The 25,556-nt window shown below is 54.6% G+C and overlaps 1 protein-coding gene across 22 annotated transcripts in view; it reads right to left on the reverse strand.

Annotated features, from left to right (window-relative positions):
* Positions 1–3,026: 3,026 nt before the first annotated feature.
* LOC125703455 (uncharacterized) overlaps positions 3,027–25,556 on the reverse strand; it is a 56,960-nt gene continuing 34,430 nt past the window's right edge. For 10 of the 22 annotated variants that reach the window (XM_048967946.1, XM_048967952.1, XM_048967954.1 and 7 more), the window contains exons 5-8: positions 22,933–23,041; positions 14,315–14,505; positions 13,978–14,103; positions 13,348–13,532 (exon numbers count right to left, since the gene is read on the reverse strand). In XM_048967946.1, the coding sequence (XP_048823903.1) occupies positions 13,478–13,532; positions 13,978–14,103; positions 14,315–14,505; positions 22,933–23,041 (481 nt within the window). In that variant the 3' untranslated portion in view covers positions 13,348–13,477. Of the gene's footprint in view, positions 3,259–3,708; positions 3,835–13,347; positions 13,533–13,977; positions 14,104–14,314; positions 14,506–14,658; positions 14,768–21,574; positions 21,807–22,251; positions 22,378–22,588; positions 22,780–22,932; positions 23,042–23,177; positions 23,269–23,763; positions 23,823–24,353; positions 24,440–24,629; positions 24,643–25,556 lie in introns of those variants that run through there. The other 12 variants (XM_048967939.1, XM_048967938.1, XM_048967937.1 and 9 more) reach the window with 8 other exon arrangements.

Below are 25,556 nucleotides of genomic sequence, written 5' to 3' on the forward strand. Positions count from 1 at the left end.
GCCCACAGTAATGCCTTCCCTCCCTATAGTTCCTGTTTGGCAGGACCGTGTATTCAAAGCAAGAGCTGGACTCAAGCTCTGAGACCTCTCAGCTCCTACAAACACCTTCATCCCACCTCCTGAATGCACAGAATTCATAGAATCACAGAATCATTAAGATTGGAAAAGATCAATGAGATCATCCAGTCCTACTCCAACCCAACCCCACCATGCCCACTGTGTCCCTCAGTGCCACATCTCGGTTCTTGAGCACCTCCAGGGACAGTGACTCTCCACCTCCCTGAGCAGCTGTGCCAGTGCCTGAACACTCTGAGAAGAAATTTTTCCTAATATCCAACCTGCACTTCCCCTGGCACAACTTGAGGCCTTCACCTCTCGACCTACATCTGATACCTGGGAGAAGTAGCCAACCCTCACCTCACCACAACCTCATTTTCACGTATATTTGGAAGTGCTGAGAATAGTAGCATAAGTGGAAAAATCCCTTTTGCATTCCCAACTATCCACAGCAAAAAAGTGAGAGCTCTTACCAGCCTTGCTGCTCCCTTCCAGGTTCCAGTGCTGATGAATTTGGGACTGTCCTGGAGTTGCAGATGTTAAGAACATCTGAAGCACTAATCCCAGCACCAATCAGCCTCTCTGAGCACAGATTATTTATTGGCCGTGCCTCACCCCTCCTCAAGCAGTGCAGCATCTGTCCAGATCTACAGCCAAAAGGGAGCATTACTGGTGATTTCAGGGTTCACACAGCACAGCAGAGTGCAAAACTGGGCTGGAAAGGTGAGGTGGAGGGGTGGGGAGAAGTAGTTACACGCTGTAAGGAATGCACTGCTATTATCATGTAAAAGTGCGTATCAGTGCTTTCTGAAGAGGAAGGAACAGTCACGCACCATTTATGCACTAAATCCATGTTGGAAATAACCTCATGGGTTCTGGCATGCTGTTGTTTTCTTCCAATGTTCGTAGATGAGGATATTCTCTTCATTACCATCGCTTCAAGAGGAGTTGGACTCACTGATCCTTAATGGTGTCTTCCAACCTGGGATATTCTATGACTCGATGCAGTATCTCTGCTAGTTGCCCACATTCTGGATGGTGCCCAGACTTTCCACCTCGAACCTATGTGACCCAAGTTTGCTGATCAGGGCTGTAAACAACCCTCCTCACTAATTGCAGTGGGTGAAACTCATCACAGTTTTGTTCATTGCCATTTGTGGGACCTCCTGTTTCTCTCTCTCCCTTCGATTGACCTCCTCACAATTTCCTTCCCAGTCTGTGCAGAGATCTCCCATCCCAGCCCAAGAAAAGGGGACGTGTAGGTAACTCATGGTTATTACATGACACGCACTGGAACTAGTTGATCTTTGAGGTCCCTTCCCACCCCAGCCATCTATGAGCAGCTTTCCTTCCTGCAGCCTCTCAAATGTATGCTGCACGTAATTGACCTACTCTGTCCTTGCTGAAAGTCCTGTCTTTCAGATTTGCCCTCAGTCCAGCTAACCACTGGGACTCTGGGCTGTGGAAGACGGCACGCGGAACTGCATGTTCCTACAGTTTTCCTTTCACACCTCGGCAGCCTTCTGGCCCGTTTACCTCATGCTCTTCTCATCAGCCTCACCCTCTGCCATACTTCTGGATCCTCCATTTTCTGGCTTTTTAGAGCAGTCTCTGCCACGGGCTGCTCCCTCAGAGCATCCTCCTGACCCAGAGAACAGCAGCTAGAATGGCAAGGAGCAATTTTCCTTCTGCAGCCTCTCAAATGTACGCTGCACATCATGAACTGACTGCTCCCAGAAGGTTTTGTCTTTCGGAATGCCTGTTCCAACACAGTGACACGGCCCCAGGCTTTGAAGGCCTGCCCATAAATAGCTTTGACCTGGAAGCAGCCTGGTGAGCAGTTAGATCTCAGGGAATGACTTATATCAAACTGCTGTCCCAAGGCTGTTCAGGCCTCTCCATCTCCTGAAGTGCAGTACAGCTCCACGCAAAGAATCTGCACGGTCAGCACCATGATAGAGCACATCCCCCATAGCTGCTCCCCACCCGCAGCATCCTGCTGGACCCCCGCGCATTTCTTTCTTCCGGAATCTCAATCTTCTCCTTTTGGAGTCCCTCTCTCAAACTCATTTCCCTGCCTAAATGTGGGGAATGTCTTTTGCCGTGTTCTAATGGGAGCAAGTTTTGGGTTGTGAGGGGGGACTACAAAGCTGGATTCTGTAGTGCAGAGGGCTGGTCTTGTGCTGCTTCCACACTGGACAGAACAAACCAACAGCTGAACCTGTCTGTGAAGCTGGCAATACCTCTGTGAAAACATATTAGGGCAGAAAATGTCCTAACAGAGAGAGTAGGAGACGAGGAGGAAGTGATGCATGGCGATGCAGATATCCTCTATAGCCCACGGAAGATCTGTGCCAGAGAGATGGACCTTCTTGAAGAAAGTGCAACACCTGAAACACCCACATTAGTGCAGATTTTCCTAAAGGACTGCTCAGCTCTGCCCCTGTGCTGTCCTGGGTGGGAGCTGCAGGGCACCATGATGGAGCTGCAGGGCACCATGATGGAGCTGCAGGGCACCATGACGGAGCTGCAGGGCACCATGACGGAGTTGCAGGCTGCCATGGGGCCTTCCCTCCATCCCCCCTGATCTGGGCTCTACAAACCAAGGGACTTGCTGTCAGCCAGAGCCCCCACATCCCTTCCTGGGGTGCTGCTCTCCAGCCTCGTGTCCCCCAGTCTGTGCACAGAGCCAGGGTTACACCACCTGAGGGGAAGCATTCCTCACTTGCTTTTGTTAAAGTTCCTGTGGTTGGAGATGGCCAGGCCCTGCGATTTGGAAGGATTTCTCCCCGAGGCCTAGCTTTCCTGCAGGGAGTCAATCGTTCCTCCCAATTTAGTGCTGTGCTCGCAGGAGCTGGCAGACCAGAGGCCCTTTCCAAAGCCCTGCAGGTGAACGTGCCGCAAGACAAACGATGACGACTCCCCAAATGTAAAGAAGTTCCAATGATTTTATTTGGCACTTCTTGTGATGGAAATGTCTCTGCTTTGCTGTTGTAGCAGAGAATGCTGGTAACAAGGGAGGCAGCTGCTGTGTTACATGCCTCCTCTCAGCCCCGGTGCTGCCAATCCTGGGGCTTCGTTGTTCTTTGCCATGGTGTGAGTGGGTGCGGAATGAATTGGCTGCACTGCGCCCGCCTGATGTTCTCTCATGGCTTCTTGTGTTTTTGTCTGGCCTCCTGCAGCTCCAGCTTCTTCACAAAGCTGTAAGGGAAGAAGCAAAGATGTGCACTCAGAGTCTCGGAGAAGAAGGCAGAGATATCCTGCTCACCCTCTGCAGAGTCTGTGCGTCCGGCTGCACTGCCATGACACACACGTGCAGCTCTTCAGCCCAGAGCTGGGATGTGGGACCAGGCAGGGACGGGCCCTCCAGGCGAGATGCCTGGCTGTCCATAGTCTGCCAGGGGAGGGATGGTCTGTATGGAGTGGAAAGGCAGAGCCAAATCCCATCTGCACCCACCCTCTGCCCCCTCCCTTCTGCCTTCTCACATCTGGGCTGGAAGGCAGCTGTGGCTCAAGGGCACGGCCTCAGGAGCACTCTGCTCTCCATGGCACCAGGCTGTCAGGGAAAGGCAGTCCCACCCAGCTCTGCTGTCACGGTAGGAGAGGCACTGGCCCCTGCAGGAAAATCCTCCCACGGCTGCCAATATTTACCTGGGGTACTCCATGGGTCTGACAGGAAGCAGCCTGTTTTGCTCCACCTTCTTCCTCCAACCTTCCCGGCACACCTTGTATGACTCCAAGGTTCCCAGGACCTGTTTTGCCCGTAGAGTCTGGAAACTGCAACAGCAGAGAGAAAGTCCTGCTCACACCCCGTTTGAGATGCTGCCTGCCCCAATGCCTACCTTCCCCCACCCCTGCACGCCATGGGGCCTTTGAGCCCCAGCACCCCGTCATGGTGGGATGGGCTTCTGGCTCCCCTGTCCTCACAGTTGGTCACTCTGAGTGGTTTGCCTCTGCCAGGCCTTGCTGGGAGCTGCTGCACACTTACTTGGGCTCTGCCATCTCTGCTTGAGGGACTGCTGTCCTTCCCTTCTCTATTGGAGGAAGGCGGCAAGAGATCTCCTCGCTTTTCTTCTTGCTGGAGATCTTTTCTTTTTGCGCTCTCTCCTTCTCCTGAGTGGTGGTCTTCAGAGGAGGGAGGCGCTGCTGGACTTGAGGTGCTTGGAACTGCTTCCTTGCCTGTGTGGGAAGTAGAGGCAGATGTGAGGCCACGTCACCTTGGCGAGTGGCACCCACCCAGCAAAGGGTCACAGGCTGGAAGAGTCTGAGTCAAGCTGAGGTTGAGCAGTGCAGACCAGGGCTGTGTGAGGCACACCAGGCAGTGCCGTCTGTGCCGTCCCCACAGCACAACCCTTCCTCTGCCCTTTGATATCTGTTGTCTACTTCATCTCCCCATGCCATGGGTGGAAGCATGAAGGGCAAGTGCTGTGGGTACACAGGGAGTCCCTCACGAGAAGGAAAGGAAGAGCCACAAAAGAAATGAGAGGATGAACTCGTCTGGGGGGCTCTCCTAGGATTCCCTCTCCATAGTGCTGTTTTTCTTGACCCATCTCACCATTGCACGTACCAGTGATGTTCCCAGCTGGCTGCGCAGAGGAGGGAGCCTGACTTCTCCCTCCCTCTCCTTCATCCCCAGCCGCCTCTCTGCCCAGCTCTTTCCAATACGCGGAAGCGCACTGTGAGCAACACAGGGAGCATGTTAGAGAGCAGCAGGAGCCTGGAGGGAGTTCAGCATGCCCAGGCCCAGGCCTGACACATGGGAGCTCAGGGCGTCACATTGTCAGTTGTCAGTGCACTCACCTCACTTTGGTCCCCTCTTCTGCCAGCAGGTTGAGGTCACTTGTCCGGAGGGGTGGAAAGCGGCCACGAAGGGACAGGCGATCTGTAAGCACAAAACAAGAAAGCTGTTCACAGCTGCATCTCTGAGATGCTGACCACCAGACAGCCATGCCAGATGCACGTGCATCTGCCGCTGCCATCGAGCAGGGGCCTCAGGGCAGTGGCCATGGCACCAAACTGTTGGAGTTCAGGAGGCGTCTGGGCATTGCTGTCAGACATACGGTCTGGTTGGTGCTGTGTGGGGCTCATATCTGGACTCAATGATCCTTATGTGTCCCATTCAGCTGAGGCTATTCTATGAGTCTATGATTCTTAGCGGAGTCACCGCTCTCTCCAACTACCACTTGTTCCCAGCCCTCCGTTTCACACAGCCCTGCTGATCCCTCAGCAGTTCCGGAACCCATTGCTTCCATGGGTCCCTTTGGGAATGGAGGTGATCCAGGACATGCTGTCATGTTCTGGCATAAGCACTGTGGAGTCAGAGGCGCGGTGACACGCTCCTGCTTCTCTATGTTACGTCTACGTGGTAGCACTGTACCTATTTGCTCAACGAGATCTGCCAGGACAAATTCCGGCTCCTCATCCTTGGGCAAAAAGCTGCAAATAAAGAAGAGGCAGTGGTTACAAGAAGGGCCAAGTGTAGTCCTCTGCAGGCTCTGGGACTAAGCTGCTCACACAGCTGCTCCAGACCGGAGCTACTGTCTGTTATCTTCAGTTTTGTGAAGCACAATGTACAAGCAGGCAGCATTTGGAAACAAAATTCTGATGGAAAACGTTAACACGTTGACTTTGGTTTGTTCCTTGTTCATGGTTTTCTGCCCACCCAAGGGAAAAAGGGAGGGAGCAGAAGCAGCTTTCTGGAAAATGGTCTTTCCTCACAGGCACACAGGTGGGAATGGAAAGGGAGCCCTCATCCCGGGGACTTCCCCTGCAGACCGCTGCTCCCCAGAGAAGCTGCAGTGGGCACGGGCTTCATGGAGAAGCGCTGCTTGGAGTGCGTGTGTGTGCAGCAGGTCAGGAGACCGGGCCCGGCAACGACAGCCTGGGCACCTCTGGGCAGCTTGAGCAAAGAGGCGGCGAAATGTCTCTTATGGTCAGTTTGGGGCTACAGAAGCAAAGATGCTCACCTTGGGGACAAGAAGTTCCTCTTCCGAGACATTTTACCAACAGTTGGCCCCTAGCGGGCTTAGGTCAAGAGCGTCGGGCTTGAGATCTGCAAGAAGGACACAGAAGTGAGAGGGGATCCCCAGCCAGAAAGGCATCGCTGTTCACCATGGCAGCCAGCCTCCCCACCTCCCCCAGCCCGGGCTCCCTCCCCACATCCGCCCGTGCCTCCACGTCCTGCCCAGAGGCACTGCCCAGAGCCAAAAGTCCACCGGAGGGAGGCGTCCAGATCTGCTTACCACCGAGCTCCTGCACTCCTCCTGTGCACGTCTCCAAACAGACCCAGCACTATCGCACTGCCTGCCTTGGCCTTCACCTCCTCGCTGCAGAGCAGCTGTCGAGAGAAGAGCGCTGGCGAGAGCAGCAACTCGCGTCTGGGCTCACCTCCACCTGTCGGGGAAGTGTGAGCTGGGAGCTGTGGGACGGGGCAGGGATCAGGGTGAGGTGCGGCGCCCCATTGTGACTCCAGCCCATGTCACAGAGGGGCTGCGGGCCCCACCCGCCCACGTCACCCCCTGCCAGGCTCCTGGCTCCCAGGCTGGGGGGCTGTGCTGGGCATGGTGGGTGCTGCCCCCGTCCACCCGCTGCCTGCTGTGCAAGGAAAGCCAAAGCACCGTGCAGATCCACCGTGGGATCTGCCTCAGTCGCTCAGGCGCAGGAAACGGCTTGCCGGACCTGCGGGGCAGATTAACAGCGGTTGAAAATCTTCCCGCGGCCCCACCTGCAGTTCTACGTCCAGGCTCTGGCGAAGCCCAGGAGGGATGTGGGGCTGTTGCAGTGGGCCTGTGGGGGGGCCCACAAAGAAGTCAGGAGGCCTGGAGCATTTCTGCTACAAAGAAAGGCTGAGACAGCTGGGCTTGTTCAGCGTGGAGAAGAGAAGGCTCCAGGGAGAGTTGGTTGCAACATGTCTGTAGATAAAGGGAGCTGTAAACAAGAACAAGAGTGACTTTTTGCGTGGTCTGCCAGTGACAGGACAAGGGGGAATGGCTGTACAGTAAAAGAGGGGTAATTTAGGTTAGCTGTTGGAGGAGATTCTTTACTCCGAGGGCAGCGAGGCCCTGGCAGTGCTGCCCATTGCCAAGCACGGGGCCCTGGGCAGCTGATCTGGTGAGGGGCAGCCAGCCCAGGGCAGGGAGGTTGGAACGGGATGATCTGTGCAGTCTCCTCCAACCAAAGACACTGAACAATGTTAAGACTCTGTGGCTTGCAGGGAAGGCTGCAGTCAGCTTCTCCTTGCCGCTTCCCAAGCCGAGGATGGGGCTGGATTTGGGCAGGCCCTGCGGAGCGCCGTGCCCGCACTGCAGGGCCGTGCTGCCAGCCGTCGGCTCGGCCTGCATCTCCCCAGCAGGGCCCAGCATTGGCCTGGGCCGGAGGGGAGCTGTGTGAGGCCTCTGCCAGGCAGTGCACGCACACACGGCCTTTTCCCAGCTCTGAGGAGGCGCGGTGGCACCCTGGGCCCCAGCTGGAAGAGGAGGCCCTGGGCTGGGCTCCCTTCCCAGGCTGCGGCAGAGGCCTCCCCTGCCCTCCCACTGGGTACCTTACATAGGTCAGCAGTCTTGTCACAGCAAGATAACCTGCACAGCGCCTTCCATCCTTCCGCACGGCTTTGTGGCTCTCTAAGGATGCGTTTGGGGCATCTCACCCCTGCTGCTGAAAGTCCTGGCTGCAATTCTGGGTTGCAAATCTGACGCCACTTAGTCACATACATTTCTGAAGGGGAAACATGCTGCAGATTGTTCCATAACATGCTGAAGACTTCCAGGATGGGCTCAGATACACTTCCTGCAGGCCCATTCTCAAGCCTGAACATCACACAGCAAACGTGCAGCCCATATTCCGTCTGCTAGATTAAGTCCCGTGTTCCTAGAGATGGGAATGGCCTTGGGACACCATTTACTTCCATACAAATACTCTCATCCCAGGCCCACGTAGGCACTGAGGACAAGCCCATGTATTGAGTTCTCTTTAATCATCCCCACAATGGCAGCCTTCGGTTTCTACTGACAGACATCCTAGAGCTACGATGAGATTATAGAAATAGCTTAGGTTGGAGGGGGTCTAAAAGGCAGACTAAAATAATTCCAAGCAGTTCCAACGCCCTGCTATGGGCTGGCTGCCCCCTGCTCCAGTCAGGATTGCCCAGGGTCACGTTCAACCTGGCCTTGCAGTAAGAGTGGTAGAAGGCCCTCTTTGCCCTTGATTTTTCTTGAACTTAACTCCATCATAATAAGGTGACTTAACTGGGAGGCCGCAGTTTCTCAGACCACTTTCCTTGATTCACTGAGAGGCTGATTCCTGCATCTCTGAGAACAGTGAAAGAAAAAGATTTTCTGATACATACATTGGGCACGTCTCACAAACCCCAACTCCCCAGACCACTGAGGACACAGTGATGCTGATGGTGAATTCCAGTCCTCGAGTCCAAGGACGGTTTCTGCATCTGACTTACATGACTGAATAACCTACATTGCTAGTAGCACAGGCACAGCAAGGCAGGGTGAGGGAGGATCGTAGCATGGGAGGAAAACTCCCTTTGACATTCCTTGCCATCTTCAGCAAAAAAATCCCGTACTGAGAGCTCTTAGCAGCCTTGCTGCTGCCTTCCAGGTTCCAGTGCTGATGAATTTGGGACTGTCCTGGAGTTGCAGATGTTAAGAACATCTGAAGCACTAATCCCAGCACCAATCAGCCTCTCTGAGCACAGGTTATTTATTGGCCATGCCTCACCCTCTGTCTTGCTCCAATTTATAGGAGGGAGAGGAGGTTCTTAGATATCAGTATCCTTGGTGTGAGATTAAGAAACAACCGTTCAATTGTTGGTCCAACCAGTTTATTAAAAATCCTAATCAAGGAAACAGGGAAGGGAAGGACGGCGACTGTTATGAATTAGGATGTTGGGGAAGGGAAGGAGGGCTATGGAAAAGATAGGAAATAAGCAAGAAATGCTTAAAGTGGGGATTGTCACCACCGGGATCCAGCAGCGATCCCGCTGCATCCTGTCCCGATGGGTGAAGGCAAAAGCGCAGGGGGAGAGCAGCAGCAGCGTGGCTGGCCTTGGGCACAAGCGGTAGCAGGAATGTGCTGCAGGGAAAATGAGGGAGGAAGCAGCAGGACTCAGGAAGCAGGCCCAGGAGAGTCTGTCAGCATGCAGGAATTCTCTAGTGAGGAACCTGATGGCAGACACCTTTCCGGGGAGGGCAGCAGCAGCATGGGCGGCTTTAGGCAGCAAGCAGGTAGCAGGAAGAAGTCGCTGAGCCAGTCCAGGAGGGAGAGGGGCATGTTGTGAGGCTGCTCATGTCAGAAACCTCTTCTTCTTCATGAGGAATCAGTTGCCAGAAAACCTTCCTTCTTCTTTCATCTCTGGATGGTGCCCAGACTTTCCACCTTGAACGAATATGGCCCAAGTTTGCTGATCAGGGCTGCAAACAACCCTGAAGGGGAAACATGCTGCAGATTGTTCCATAACATCCTGAAGGGGAAACATGCTGCAGATTATTCCATAACATCCTGAAGACTTCCAGGATGGGCTCAGATACAGCTTCCTGCAGGCCCATGCTCAAGCCTGAACCTCACACAGCAAACGTGCAGCCCATATTCCGTCTGCTAGATTAAGTCCCGTGTTCCTAGAGATGGGAATGGCCTTGGGACACCATTTACTTCCATACAAACACTCTCATCTCCTGCCCTCGTAGGCACTGAGGACAAGCCCATATTTTGGGCTTTTCACACATTACTGCTGTGTTTCTTGAGAACCATCTCTCTGAGAACCATTGGTGCTGTGCTTCCACTCAACACATAAATGGACCTGCGCGCCTTGAGCCATGACAGAAGCAGCAGAGTTTGCTGATGCAGAAATATTTCCTAAGTTTGTCTTTCAAGCTGTTTCAGTCCCTACCACCAACTGGGTGGGCTGCCAGTGACTGAGAGAAGGATCTCACCTTAAAGAAACCTTACAAGCTTTGGTGAGATTACAAAGAAGTAGCTAAGGTATGCAGGGAGGAAATTGGGAAGGCGAAAGCCTAACTTGAACTCAGGTTGGCCGCTGCAGTAGAAGACAATAAAAAATCCTTTTATCAAATTTTATCAATTTATATCAATGTCAAAAGAAGAACCAAAGATAACTCTCATCCTCTACTTGACGCAGCAGGGAATGTGGTCACTGAGGACAAGGGGAGGGCTGAAGTCCTCAATGCCTTCTTTACATCTGCCTTTAACAGAAAGGCCAGTTATCCTCTGGGCTTTTTATGCCCTGATCTGGAAGTCTGGGTCGCTGCTCAGAATATGCCCCCAGCAAGTCCAGTGGAGACAGTCTGAGAGCTTCTCCTCCGTCTGGACTGTCACAGGTCCATGGGACTGGATGGGCTGCACCCTCAGGTGCTGAGGGAGCTGGTGGGGGTGATTGCCAAGCTCCTCTTGGCCATCTATCAGCGCTCCTGGTTAACTGGTGAGGTCCCAGAGGGTTGGAAGCTTGCTGAAGTGAATCCCATCTTCAAGAAGGGCCGTAAGGAGCATCTGGGGAACTATAGGCCTGTCAGCCTGACCTCAGTACCAGGGAAGGTTATGGAGCAAATCATCTTGGATGAGATTGCACGGCATGTGCGCAGTGTCCAGGGGATCAGGCCCAGCCGGCACAGGTTCATGAAAGGGAGGTCATGCTAGACCAACCTCATCTCCTTCTATGACTGGGTGACCAGTCTGGAAGATGAGGGAAGGTCTGCTGATGTAGTCTTCTTAGACTTCAGCAAAGCCTTTGACACAGTCCCTCACAGGCTTCTTCTGGGGAAACTGGCTGCTCGTGGCCTCTACAGGTATACAATTCTTTGGGTAAGGAACTGGCTAGAGGGCCGTGCCCAGTGGGTAGTGGTGATTGGAATCCAGCTGGTGACCCGTTTCAAGTGGTGTCCCCCAAGGGTCGGTACTGGGATCCTTGTTTAATATCTTTATTGATGACCTGGATGAGGGCCTTGAGTGTACCCTCAGTAAGTTTGCAGATGACACCAAGTTGGGAGGTGGTGTTGATCGGCCTGAGAGCGGGGCGGCCCTTCAGAGGGATTTAGACAGGCTGGATCTCTGGGCTGAGGTGAATGGGATGAGGTTCAACAAGGCCAAGTGCTGGGTCCTGCACTTTGGCCACAACAACCCCATGCAGCGTTACAGGCTTGGGGATGAGTGGCTGGATGAGTGTGAAGAAGAGAAGGACCTGGGGGTGTTGGCTGATGCTCGGCTGAACATGAGCTGACAGTGTGCTCAGGTGGCCAAGAGGGCCAACGGCATCCTGGCCTGCATTAGAAATGGTGTGGCCAGCAGGAACAGGGAGGTGATCATCCCCTGTACTCAGCACTGGTGAGGCCGCACCTCGAGCACTGTGTTCAGTTTTGGGCCCCTCAGTGCAGGAAAGATGTTGAGGTCCTGGAGCGTGTCCAGAGAAGGGCAACGAAACTGGTGAGGGGTCTGGAGCACAAGTCTTGTGAGGAGCTGGGATTGTTCAGTCTGGAGAAGAGGAGGCTCGGGGGAGACCTCATTGCACTTTACAACCTCCTGAAGGGAGGTTGTGGTGAAGAGGGATTTGGCCTCTGCTCCCAGGCAACGAGCAGAACACGGGGTAATGGCCGCAAGTTGTATCAGAGGAGGTTTAGATTGGACATGAGGAAGAGCTACTTCTCTCAGAGAGTGGTCAGGCACTGGAATGGCTGCCCAGGGAGGTGGTGGAGTCACCGTCCCTGGCAGTGTTCAAGAGGCGTCTGGACAACATGCTGCGTGATATGGTTTAGTGCTTGTGACGGCGATGGTGATGAGGAGACGGCTGGACTAGATGATCTTAGAGGTCGTTCCCAACCTTGTGGTTCTATGATTCTATGATTGTGGAAGGAGGGAGAAGGGAAGTAACAAAAGCTTGTACCTACTCTGTCCTTGCTGAAAGTCCTGTCTTTCAGATTTGCCCTCAGTCCAGCTAACCACTGGGCCTCTGGGCTGTGGAAGACGGCATGCGGTAGCTGCATGTTCCTAGAGTACGGTTTTCCTTTCACACCTCGGCAGCCTTCTGGCCCGTTTACCTCATGCTCTTCTCATCAGCCTCACCCTCTGCCGTACTTCTGGATCCTCCATTTTCTGGCTTTTTAGAGCAGTCTCTGCCACGGGCTGCTCCCTCAGAGCATCCTCCTGACCCAGAGAACAGCAGCTAGAATGGCAAGGAGCAATTTTCCTTCTGCAGCCTCTCAAATGTACGCTGCACATCATGAACTGACTGCTCCCAGAAGATTTTGTCTTTCGGAATGCCTGTTCCAACACAGTGACACGGCCCCACGCATTTCTTTCTTCCGGAATCTCAATCTTCTCCTTTTGGAGTCCCTCTCTCAAACTCATTTCCCTGCCTAAATGTGGGGAATGTCTTTTGCCATGTTCTAATGGGAGCAAGTTCTTGGTTGTGAGGGGGACTACAAAGCTGGATTCTGTAGTGCAGAGGGCTGGTCTTGTGCTGCTTCCACACTGGACAGCTCAAACCAACAGCTGAACCTGTCTGTGAAGCTGGCAATACCTCTGTGAAAACATATTTGGGCAGAAAATGTCCTAACAGAGAGAGTAGGAGACGAGGAGGAAGTGACGCATGGAGATGCAGATATCCTCTATAGCCCACGGAAGATCTGTGCCAGAGAGATGGACCTTCTTGAAGAAAGTGCAACACCTGAAACACCCACATTAGTGCAGATTTTCCTAAAGGACTGCTCAGCTCTGCCCCTGTGCTGTCCTGGGTGGGAGCTGCAGGGCACCATGATGGAGCTGCAGGGCACCATGACGGAGCTGCAGGGCACCATGACGGAGCTGCAGGCTGCCATGGGGCCTTCCCTCCATCCCCTCTGATCTGGGCTCTACAACCCAAGGGACTTGCTGTCAGCCAGAGCCCCCACATCCCTTCCTGGGGTGCTGCACTTCAGCCTCGTGTCCCCCAGTCTGTGCACAGAGCCAGGGTTACACCACCCGAGGGGAAGAATTCCTCACTTGCCGTTGTTAAAGTTCCTGTGGTTGGAGATGGCCAGGCCCTGCCGTTTGGAAGGATTAATCCCTGAGGCCTAGCTTTCCTGCAGGGAGTCAATCGTACCTCCCAATTTAGTGCTGTGCTCGCAGGAGCTGGCAGACCAGAGGCCCTTTCCAAAGCCCTGGAGGTGAAAGTGCCGCAAGACAAACGATGACGACTCCCCAAATGTAAAGAAGTTCCAATGATTTTATTTGGCACTTCTTGTGATGGAAATGTCTCTGCTTTGCTGTTGTAGCAGAGAATGCTGGTAACAAGGGAGGCAGCTGCTGTGTTACATGCCTCCTCTCAGCCCCGGTGCTGCCAATCCTGGGGCTTCGTTGTTCTTTGCCATGGTGTGAGTGGGCGCGGAATGAATTGGCTGCACTGCGCCCTCCTGATGTTCTCTCATGGCTTCTTGTGTTTTTGTCTGGCCTCCTGCAGCTCCAACTTCTTCACAAAGCTGTAAGGGAAGAAGCAAAGATGTGCACTCAGAGTCTCGGAGAAGAAGGCAGAGATATCCTGCTCACCCTCTGCTGAGTCTGTGCGTCCGGCTGCACTGCCATGACACACACGTGCAGCTCATCAGCCCAGAGCTGGGATGTGGGACCAGGCAGGGACGGGCTCTCCAGGCGAGATGCCTGGCTGTCCATAGTCTGCCAGGGGAGGGATGGTCTGTATGGAGTGGAAAGGCAGAGCCAAATCCCATCTGCACCCACCCTCTGCCCCCTCCCTTCTGCCTTCTCACATCTGGGCTGGAAGGCAGCTGTGGCTCAAGGTCACGGCCTCAGGAGCACTCTGCTCTCCACGGCACCAGGCTGTCAGGGAAAGGCAGTCCCACCCAGCTCTGCTGGCAGGGTGAGAGAGACACTGGCCAGGAAAGTCCTCGCACGGCTGCCAATATTTACCTGAGGTACTCCATGGGTCTGGTAGGAAGCAGCCTGTTTTGCTCCACCTTCTTCCTCCAACCTTCCCGGCACACCTTGTATGACGCCAAGGTTCCCAGGACCTGTTTTGCCCGTAGAGTCTGGAAACTGCAACAGCAGAGAGAAACTCCTGCTCACACCCTGTTTGAGATGCTGCCTGCCCCAGTGCCTGCCTTCCCCCACCCCTGCACGCCACGGAGCCTTTGAGCCCCAGCACCCTGTCATGGTGGGATGGGCTTCAGGCCCCCCTGACCTCACGGTTGGTCACTCTGAGTGGTTTGCCTCTGCCAGGCCTTGCTGGGAGCTGCTGCACACTTACTTGGGCTCTGCCATCTCTGCTGGAGGGACCACTGTCCTCTCCTTCGCTATTGGAGGAAGGCGGCAAGAGATCTCCTCGCTTTTCTTCTTGCTGGAGATCTTTTCTTTTTGTACTTTCTCCCTTTCCTGAGTGGTGGTCTTCAGAAGGGGGAAGCGCTGCTGGACATGAGGTGCTCTGAACTGCTTCCTTGCCTGTGTGGGAAGTAGAGGCAGATGTGACTCCACATTGCCAGATGGAAATGAAGAGACCACAATAAACGAGGTGTGGAATTCATCTGGGGGGCTCTCCTAGGATTACCTCTCCTTAGTGCTGAGTTTCTTGACCCATCTCACCATTGCACGTACCAGTGATGTTCCCAGCTGGCTGCGCAGTGGATGGAGCCTGACTTCTCTCTCCCTCTCCTTCATCTCCCGGTGTCTCTCTGCCCAGCTCTTTCCAACATGTGGCAGCACACTGCAAGCAACACAGGGAGCTTGTTAGAGAGCAGCAGGAGCCTGGAGGGAGTTCAGCATGCCCGGGTCCAGGCAAGGACTCCTTGAAGACAAATGGGAGTTCAGGGTGTCTCACCGACTGTTCTCAGTGCACTCACCTCACTGTAGTCCCCTCTACTGCCAGCAGGTCGAGGTCACTTGTGCGGAGGGGTGGAAAGTGGCCACGAAGGAACTGGCGATCTTGCTCCTCTGTAAGCACAAAACAAGGAAGCTGTTCACAGCTGCATCTCTGAGATGCTGACCACCAGACAGCCATGCCAGATGCACGTGCATCTGCTGCTGCCATCGAGCAGGGGCCTCAGGGCATTGGCCATGGCACCAAACTGTTGGAGTTCAGGAGGCGTCTGGGCATTGCTGTCAGACATACGGTCTGGTTGGTGCTGTGTGGGGCTCATATCTGGACTCAATGATCCTTACGTGTCCCATTCAGCTGAGGCTATTCTATGCGTCTATGATTCTTAGCGGAGTCACCGCGCTCTCCAACTACCACTTGTTCCCAGCCCTCCGTTTCACACAGCCCTGCTGATCCGTCAGCAGTTCTGGAACCCATTGCTTCCATGGGTCCCTTTGGGAATGGAGGTGATCCAGGACATGCTGTCATGTTCTGGCATCAGTACTGTGGAATCAGAGGTGCGGTGACACGCTCCTGCTTCTCTATGTTACGTCTACGTGGTAGCACTGTACCTATTTGCTCAGCGAGATCTGCCAGGACACATTCCGGCACCTCATCCTTGGGCAAAAAGCTGCAAATAAAGAAGAGGCAGTGGTTACAAGAAGGGCCAAGTGTAGTCTTCTGCAGGCTCTGGGACTAAGCTGCTCACACAGCTGCTCCAGACCGGAGCTACTGTCTGTTATCTTCAGTTTTGTGAAGCACAATGTACAAGCAGGCAGCGTTTGGAAACAAAATTCTGGTGGAAAACGTTAGCATGTTGGCTTTGGTTTGTTCCTTGTTCATGGTTTTCTACCCACCCAAGGGAAAAAGGGAGGGAGCAGAAGCAGCTTTCTGGAAAATGGTCTTTCCTCACAGCCACACAGGTGGGAATGCAAAGGGAGCCCTCATCCCGGGGACTTCCCCTGCAGACCGCTGCTCCCCAGAGAAGCTGCAGTGGGCACGGGCTTCATGGAGAAGCGCTGCTTGGAGTGCGTGTGTGTGCAGCAGGTCAGGAGACCGGGCCCGGCAACGACAGCCTGGGCACCTCTGGGCAGCTTGAGCAAAGAGGCGGCGAAATGTCTCTTATGGTCAGTTTGGGGCTACAGAAGCAAAGATGCTCACGTTGGGGACAAGAAGATCTTCTTCCGAGGCATTTTACCAACAGTTGGCCCCTAGCGGGCTTAGATCAAGAGCGTCGGGCTTGTGATCTGCAAGAAGGACACAGAAGTGAGAGGGGATCCCCAGCCAGAAAGGCATCGCTGTTCACCATGGCAGCCAGCCTCCCCACCTCCCCCAGCCCGGGCTCCCTCCCCACATCCGCCCGTGCCTCCACGTCCTGCCCAGAGGCACTGCCCAGAGCCAAAAGTCCACCGGAGGGAGGCGTCCAGATCTGCTTACCACCGAGCTCCTGCACTCCTCCTGTGCACGTCTCCAAACAGACCCAGCACTATCGCACTGCCTGCCTTGGCCTTCACCTCCTCGCTGCAGAGCAGCTGTCGAGAGAAGAGCGCTGGCGAGAGCAGCAACTCGCGTCTGGGCTCACCTCCACCTGTCGGGGAAGTGTGAGCTGGGAGCTGTGGGACGGGGCAGGGATCAGGGTGAGGTGCGGCGCCCCATTGTGACTCCAGCCCATGTCACAGAGGGGCTGCGGGCCCCACCCGCCCACGTCACCCCCTGCCAGGCTCCTGGCTCCCAGGCTGGGGGGCTGTGCTGGGCATGGTGGGTGCTGCCCCCGTCCACCCGCTGCCTGCTGTGCAAGGAAAGCCAAAGCACCGTGCAGATCCACCGTGGGATCTGCCTCAGTCGCTCAGGCGCAGGAAACGGCTTGCCGGACCTGCGGGGCAGATTAACAGCGGTTGAAAATCTTCCCGCGGCCCCACCTGCAGTTCTACGTCCAGGCTCTGGCGAAGCCCAGGAGGGATGTGGGGCTGTTGCAGTGGGCCTGTGGGGGGGCCCACAAAGAAGTCAGGAGGCCTGGAGCATTTCTGCTACAAAGAAAGGCTGAGACAGCTGGGCTTGTTCAGCGTGGAGAAGAGAAGGCTCCAGGGAGAGCTGGTTGCCACGTGTCTGTAGATAAAGGGAGCTGTAAACAAGAACAAGAGTGACTTTTTGCGTGGTCTGCCAGTGACAGGACAAGGGGGAATGGCTGTACAGTAAAAGAGGGGTAATTTAGGTTAGCTGTTGGAGGAGATTCTTTACTCTGAGGGCAGCGAGGCCCTGGCAGTGCTGCCCATTGCCAAGCACGGGGCCCTGGGCAGCTGATCTGGTGAGGGGCAGCCAGCCCAGGGCAGGGAGGTTGGAACGGGATGATCTGTGCGGTCTCCTCCAACCAAAGGCACTGAACAATGTTAAGACTCTGTGGCTTGCAGGGAAGGCTGCAGTCAGCTTCTCCTCGCCGCTTCCCAAGCCGAGGATGGGGCTGGATTTGGGCAGGCCCTGCGGAGCGCCGTGCCCACACTGCGGGGCCGTGCTGCCAGCCGTCGGCTCGGCCTGCATCTCCCCAGCGGGGCCCAGCATTGGCCTGGGCCGGAGGGGAGCTGTGTGAGGCCTCTGCCAGGCAGTGCACGCACACACGGCCTTTTCCCAGCTCTGAGGAGGCGCGGTGGCACCCTGGGCCCCAGCTGGAAGAGGAGGCCCTGGGCTGGGCTCCCTTCCCAGGCTGCGGCAGAGGCCTCCCCTGCCCTCCCTCTGGGTACCTTACATAGGTCAGCAGTCTTGTCACAGCAAGATAACCTGCACAGCGCCTTCCATCCTTCCGCACGGCTTTGTGGCTCTCTAAGGATGCGTTTGGGGCATCTCACCCCTGCTGCTGAAAGTCCTGGCTGCAATTCTGGGTTGCAAATCTGACGCCACTTAGTCACATACATTTCTGAAGGGGAAACATGCTGCAGATTGTTCCATAACATGCTGAAGACTTCCAGGATGGGCTCAGATACACTTCCTGCAGGCCCATGCTCAAGCCTGAACATCACACAGCAAACGTGCAGCCCATATTCCGTCTGCTAGATTAAGTCCCGTGTTCCTAGAGATGGGAATGGCCTTGGGACACCATTTACTTCCATACAAACACTCTCATCTCCTGCCCTCGTAGGCACTGAGGACAAGCCCATATTTTGGGCTTTTCACACATTACTGCTGTGTTTCTTGAGAACCATCTCTCTGAGAACCATTGGTGCTGTGCTTCCACTCAACACATAAATGGACCTGCGCGCCTTGAGCCATGACAGAAGCAGCAGAGTTTGCTGATGCAGAAATATTTCCTAAGTTTGTCTTTCAAGCTGTTTCAGTCCCTACCAGCAACTGGGTGGGCTGCCAGTGACTGAGAGAAGGATCTCACCTTAAAGAAACCTTACAAGCTTTGGTGAGATTACAAAGAAGTAGCTAAGGTATGCAGGGAGGAAATTGGGAAGGCGAAAGCCTAACTTGAACTCAGGTTGGCCGCTGCAGTAAAAGACAATAAAAAATCCTTTTATCAAATTTTATCAATTTTTATCAATATCAAAAGAAGAACCAAAGATAACTCTCATCCTATACTTGACGCAGCAGAGAATGTGGTCACTGAGGACAAGGGGAGGGCTGAAGTCCTTAATGCCTTCTTTACATCTGCCTTTAACAGAAAGGCCAGTTATCCTCTGGGCTTTTTATGCCCTGATCTGGAAGTCTGGGACGCTGCTCAGAATATCCCCCCAGCAATTCCAGTGGAGACAGTCTGAGAGCTTCTCCTCCGTCTGGACTGTCACAGGTCCATGGGACTGGATGGGCTGCACCCTCAGGTGCTGAGGGAGCTGGTGGGGGTGATTGCCAAGCTCCTCTTGGCCATCTATCAGCGCTCCTGGTTAACTGGTGAGGTCCCAGAGGGTTGGAAGCTTGCTGAAGTGAATCCCATCTTCAAGAAGGGCCGTAAGGAGCATCTGGAGAACTATAGGCCTGTCAGCCTGACCTCAGTACCAGGGAAGGTTATGGAGCAAATCATCTTGGATGAGATTGCACGGCATGTGCGCAGTGTCCAGGGGATCAGGCCCAGCCGGCACGGGTTCATGAAAGGGAGGTCATGCTAGACCAACCTCATCTCCTTCTATGACTGGGTGACCAGTCTGGAAGATGAGGGAAGGTCTGCTGATGTAGTCTTCTTAGACTTCAGCAAAGCCTTTGACACGGTCCCTCACAGGCTTCTTCTGGGGAAACTGGCTGCTCGTGGCCTCTACAGGTATACAATTCTTTGGGTAAGGAACTGGCTAGAGGGCCGTGCCCAGTGGGTAGTGGTGATTGGAGTCCAGCTGGCGACCCGTTTCAAGTGGTGTCCCCCAGGGGTCGGTACTGGGATCCTTGTTTAATATCTTTATTGATGACCTGGATGAGGGCCTTGAGTGTACCCTCAGTAAGTTTGCAGATGACACCAAGTTGGGAGGTGGTGTTGATCGGCCTGAGAGCGGGGCGGCCCTTCAGAGGGATTTAGACAGGCTGGATCTCTGGGCTGAGGTGAATGGGATGAGGTTCAACAAGGCCAAGTGCTGGGTCCTGCACTTTGGCCACAACAACCCCATGCAGCGTTACAGGCTTGGGGATGAGTGGCTGGATGTGTGTGAAGAAGAGAAGGACCTGGGGGTGTGGGCTGATGCTCGGCTGAACATGAGCTGACAGTGTGCTCAGGTGGCCAAGAGGGCCAACGGCATCCTGGCCTGCATTAGAAATGGTGTGGCCAGCAGGAACAGGGAGGTGATCATCCCCTGTACTCAGCACTGGTGAGGCCGCACCTCGAGCACTGTGTTCAGTTTTGGGCCCCTCAGTGCAGGAAAGATGTTGAGGTCCTGGAGCGTGTCCAGAGAAGGGCAACGAAACTGGTGAGGGGTCTGGAGCACAAGTCTTGTGAGGAGCTGGGATTGTTCAGTCTGGAGAAGAGGAGGCTCGGGGGAGACCTCATTGCACTTTACAACCTCCTGAAGGGAGGTTGTGGTGAAGAGGGATTTGGCCTCTGCTCCCAGGCAACGAGCAGAACACGGGGTAATGGCCGCAAGTTGTATCAGAGGAGGTTTAGATTGGACATGAGGAAGAGCTACTTCTCTCAGAGAGTGGTCAGGCACTGGAATGGCTGCCCAGGGAGGTGGTGGAGTCACCGTCCCTGGCAGTGTTCAAGAGGCGTCTGGACAACATGCTGCGTGATATGGTTTAGTGCTTGTGGCGGCGATGGTGATGAGGAGATGGCTGGACTAGATGATCTTAGAGGTCGTTCCCAACCTTGTGGTTCTATGATTCTATGATTCTAGAAGGAGGGAGAAGGGAAGTAACAAAAGCTTGTACCTACTCTGTCCTTGCTGAAAGTCCTGTCTTTCAGATTTGCCCTCAGTCCAGCTAACCACTGGGACTCTGGGCTGCGGAAGATGGCATGCGGAACTGCATGTTCCTAGAGTACGGTTTTCCTTTCACACCTCGGCAGCCTTCTGGCCCGTTTACCTCATACTCTTCTCATCAGCCTCATCCTCTGCCGTACTTCTGGATCCTCCATTTTCTGGCTTTTTAGAGCAGTCTCTGCCACGGGCTGCTCCCTCAGAGCATCCTCCTGACCCAGAGAACAGCAGCTAGAATGGCAAGGAGCAATTTTCCTTCTGCAGCCTCTCAAATGTACGCTGCACATCATGAACTGACTGCTCCCAGAAGATTTTGTCTTTCGGAATGCCTGTTCTAACACAGTGACACGGCCCCACGCATTTCTTTCTTCCGGAATCTCAATCTTCTCCTTTTGGAGTCCCTCTCTCAAACTCATTTCCCTGCCTAAATGTGGGGAATGTCTTTTGCCATGTTCTAATGGGAGCAAGTTCTTGGTTGTGAGGGCGGACTACAAAGCTGGATTCTGTAGTGCAGAGGGCTGGTCTTGTGCTGCTTCCACACTGGACAGCTCAAACCAACAGCTGAACCTGTCTGTGAAGCTGGCAATACCTCTGTGAAAACATATTAGGGCAGAAAATGTCCTAACAGAGAGAGTAGGAGACGAGGAGGAAGTGACGCATGGCGATGCAGATATCCTCTATAGCCCACGGAAGATCTGTGCCAGAGAGATGGACCTTCTTGAAGAAAGTGCAACACCTGAAACACCCACATTAGTGCAGATTTTCCTAAAGGACTGCTCAGCTCTGCCCCTGTGCTGTCCTGGGTGGGAGCTGCAGGGCACCATGATGGAGCTGCAGGGCACCATGACGGAGCTGCAGGCTGCCATGGGGCCTTCCCTCCATCCCCTCTGATCTGGGCTCTACAACCCAAGGGTCTTGCTGTCAACCAGAGCCCCCACATCCCTTCCTGGGGTGCTGCACTTCAGCCTCGTGTTCCCCAGTCTGTGCACAGAGCCAGGGTTGTACCACCCGAGGGGAAGAATTCCTCACTTGCCTTTGTTAAAGTTCCTGTGGTTGGAGATGGCCAGGCCCTGCGATTTGGAAGGATTAATCCCCGAGGCCTAGCTTTCCTCCAGGGAGTCAATCGTTCCTCCCAATTTAGTGCTGTGCTCGCAGGAGCTGGCAGACCAGAGGCCCTTTCCAAAGCCCTGCAGGTGAACGTGCCGCAAGACAAACGATGACGACTCCCCAAATGTAAAGAAGTTCCAATGATTTTATTTGGCACTTCTTGTGATGGAAATGTCTCTGCTTTGCTGTTGTAGCAGAGAATGCTGGTAACAAGGGAGGCAGCTGCTGTGTTACATGCCTCCTCTCAGCCCCGGTGCTGCCAATCCTGGGGCTTCGTTGTTCTTTGCCATGGTGTGAGTGGGCGCGGAATGAATTGGCTGCACTGCGCCCTCCTGATGTTCTCTCATGGCTTCTTGTGTTTTTGTCTGGCCTCCTGCAGCTCCAACTTCTTCACAAAGCTGTAAGGGAAGAAGCAAAGATGTGCACTCAGAGTCTCGGAGAAGAAGGCAGAGATATCCTGCTCACCCTCTGCTGAGTCTGTGCGTCCGGCTGCACTGCCATGACACACACGTGCAGCTCATCAGCCCAGAGCTGGGATGTGGGACCAGGCAGGGACGGGCCCTCCAGGCGAGATGCCTGGCTGTCCATAGTCTGCCAGGGGAGGGATGGTCTGTATGGAGTGGAAAGGCAGAGCCAAATCCCATCTGCACCCACCCTCTGCCCCCTCCCTTCTGCCTTCTCACATCTGGGCTGGTTGGCAGCTGTGGCTCAAGGTCACGGCCTCAGGAGCACTCTGCTCTCCACGGCACCAGGCTGTCAGGGAAAGGCAGTCCCACCCAGCTCTGCTGGCAGGGTGAGAGAGACACTGGCCAGGAAAATCCTCGCACGGCTGCCAATATTTACCTGAGGTACTCCATGGGTCTGGTAGGAAGCAGCCTGTTTTGCTCCACCTTCTTCCTCCAACCTTCCCGGCACACCTTGTATGACGCCAAGGTTCCCAGGACCTGTTTTGCCCGTAGAGTCTGGAAACTGCAACAGCAGAGAGAAACTCCTGCTCACACCCTGTTTGAGATGCTGCCTGCCCCAATGCCTACCTTCCCCCACCCCTGCACGCCACGGAGCCTTTGAGCCCCAGCACCCCGTCATGGTGGGATGGGCTTCAGGCTCCCCTGTCCTCACCGTTGGTCACTCTGAGTGGTTTGCCTCTGCCAGGCCTTGCTGGGAGCTGCTGCACACTTACTTGGGCTCTGCCATCTCTGCTGGAGGGACCACTGTCCTCTCCTTCGCTATTGGAGGAAGGCGGCAAGAGATCTCCTCGCTTTTCTTCTTGCTGGAGATCTTTTCTTTTTGTACTTTCTCCCTCTCCTGAGTGGTGGTCTTCAGAAGGGGGAAGTGCTGCTGGACATGAGGTGCTCTGAACTGCTTCCTTGCCTGTGTGGGAAGTAGAGGCAGATGTGACTCCACATTGCCAGATGGAAATGAAGAGACCACAATAAACGAGGTGTGGAATTCATCTGGGGGGCTCTCCTAGGATTCCCTCTCCTTAGTGCTGGGTTTCTTGACCCATCTCACCATTGCACGTACCAGTGATGTTCCCAGCTGGCTGCGCAGTGGATGGAGCCTGACTTCTCTCTCCCTCTCCTTCATCTCCCAGTGTCTCTCTGCCCAGCTCTTTCCAACATGTGGCAGCACACTGCAAGCAACACAGGGAGCTTGTTAGAGAGCAGCAGGAGCCTGGAGGGAGTTCAGCATGCCCGGGTCCAGGCAAGGACTCCTTGCAGACAAATGGGAGTTCAGGGTGTCTCACTGACTGTTCTCAGTGCACTCACCTCACTGTGGTCCCCTCTTCTGCCAGCAGGTCGAGGTCACTGGTCCGGAGGGGTGGAAAGTGGCCACGAAGGAACTGGCGATCTTGCTCCTCTGTAAGCACAAAACAAGGAAGCTGTTCACAGCTGCATCTCTGAGATGCTGACCACCAGACAGCCATGCCAGATGCACGTGCATCTGCTGCTGCCATCGAGCAGGGGCCTCAGGGCAGTGGCCATGGCACCAAACTGTTGGAGTTCAGGAGGCGTCTGGGCATTGCTGTCAGACATACGGTCTGGTTGGTGCTGTGTGGGGCTCATATCTGGACTCAATGATCCTTATGTGTCCCATTCAGCTGAGGCTATTCTATGAGTCTATGATTCTTAGCGGAGTCACCGCTCTCTCCAACTACCACTTGTTCCCAGCCCTCCGTTTCACACAGCCCTGCTGATCCGTCAGCAGTTCTGGAACCCATTGCTTCCATGGGTCCCTTTGGGAATGGAGGTGATCCGGGACATGCTGTCATGTTCTGGCATCAGTACTGTGGAATCAGAGGTGCGGTGACACGCTCCTGCTTCTCTATGTTATGTCTATGTGGTAGCACTGTACCTATTTGCTCAGCGAGATCTGCCAGGACACATTCCGGCACCTCATCCTTGGGCAAAAAGCTGCAAATAAAGAAGAGGCAGTGGTTACACGAAGGGCCAAGTGTAGTCCTCTGCAGGCTCTGGGACTAAGCTGCTCACACAGCTGCTCCAGACCGGAGCTACTGTCTCTCATCTTCAGTTTTGTGAAGCACAATGTACAAGCAGGCAGCATTTGGAAACAAAATTCTGATGGAAAACGTTAACATGTTGACTTTGGTTTGTTCCTTGTTCATGGTTTTCTGCCCACCCAAGGGAAAAAGGGAGGGAGCAGAAGCAGCTTTCTGGAAAATGGTCTTTCCTCACAGCCACACAGGTGGGAATGGAAAGGGAGCCCTCATCCCGGGGACTTCCCCTGCAGACCGCTGCTCTGCCAGAGGAGCTGCAGTGGGCACGGGCTTCATGGAGAAGCGCTGCTTGGACTGCGTGTGTGTGCAGCAGGTCAGGAGACCGGGCCCAGCAACGACAGCCTGGGCACCTCTTGGCAGCTTGAGCAAAGAGGCTGCAAAATGTCTCGTATGGTCAGTTTGGGGCTACAGAAGCAAAGATGCTCACCTTGGGGACAAGAAGATCCTCTTCCGAGGCATTTTTCCAACACTTGGACCCTAGCGGGCTTAGGTCAAGAGCGTCGGGCTTGTGATCTGCAAGAAGGACACAGAAGTGAGAGGGGATCCCCAGCCAGAAAGGCATCGCTGTTCACCATGGCAGCCAGCCTCCCCACCTCCCCCAGCCCGGGCTCCCTCCCCACATCCGCCCGTGCCTCCACGTCCTGCCCAGAGGCACTGCCCAGAGCCAAAAGTCCACCGGAGGGAGGCGTCCAGATCTGCTTACCACCGAGCTCCTGCACTCCTCCTGTGCACGTCTCCAAACAGACCCAGCACTATCGCACTGCCTGCCTTGGCCTTCACCTCCTCGCTGCAGAGCAGCTGTCGAGAGAAGAGCGCTGGCGAGAGCAGCAACTCGCGTCTGGGCTCACCTCCACCTGTCGGGGAAGTGTGAGCTGGGAGCTGTGGGACGGGGCAGGGATCAGGGTGAGGTGCGGCGCCCCATTGTGACTCCAGCCCATGTCACAGAGGGGCTGCGGGCCCCACCCGCCCACGTCACCCCCTGCCAGGCTCCTGGCTCCCAGGCTGGGGGGCTGTGCTGGGCATGGTGGGTGCTGCCCCCGTCCGCCTGCTGCCTGCTGTGCAAGGAAAGCCAAAGCACCGTGCAGATCGTGCACCAATATAAATTGATAAAATTTGATAAAAGGATTTTTTATTGTCTTTTACTGCAGCGGCCAACCTGAGTTCAAGTTAGGCTTTCGCCTTCCTAATTTCCTCCCAGCATACCTTAGCTACTCCTTTGTAATCTCCCCAAAGCTTGTAAGGTTTCTTTAAGGTGAGATCCTTCTCTCAGTCACTGGCAGCCCACCCCGTTGCTGGTAGGGACTGAAACAGCTTGAAAGACAAACTTAGGAAATATTTCTGCATCAGCAAACTCTGCTGCTTCTGTCATGGCTCAAGGCGCGCAGGTCCATTTATGTGTTGAGTGGAAGCACAGCACCAATGGTTCTCAGAGAGATGGTTCTCAAGAAACACAGCAGTAATGTGTTTATGAGGGCAGTGCCAATGAGGGCAGGAGATGGGAGTGTATGGAAGTAAATGGTGTCCCAAGGCCATTCCCATCTCTAGGAGCACGGGACTTAATCTAGCAGACGGAATATGGGCTGCACGTTTGCTGTGTGTGGTTAAGGCTTGAGCATGGTCCTGCAGGAAG

Source organism: Lagopus muta, chromosome 21 (genome assembly GCF_023343835.1).
Source record: "Lagopus muta isolate bLagMut1 chromosome 21, bLagMut1 primary, whole genome shotgun sequence".
In the NCBI taxonomy this organism is placed as follows: Eukaryota; Metazoa; Chordata; class Aves; order Galliformes; family Phasianidae; genus Lagopus; species Lagopus muta.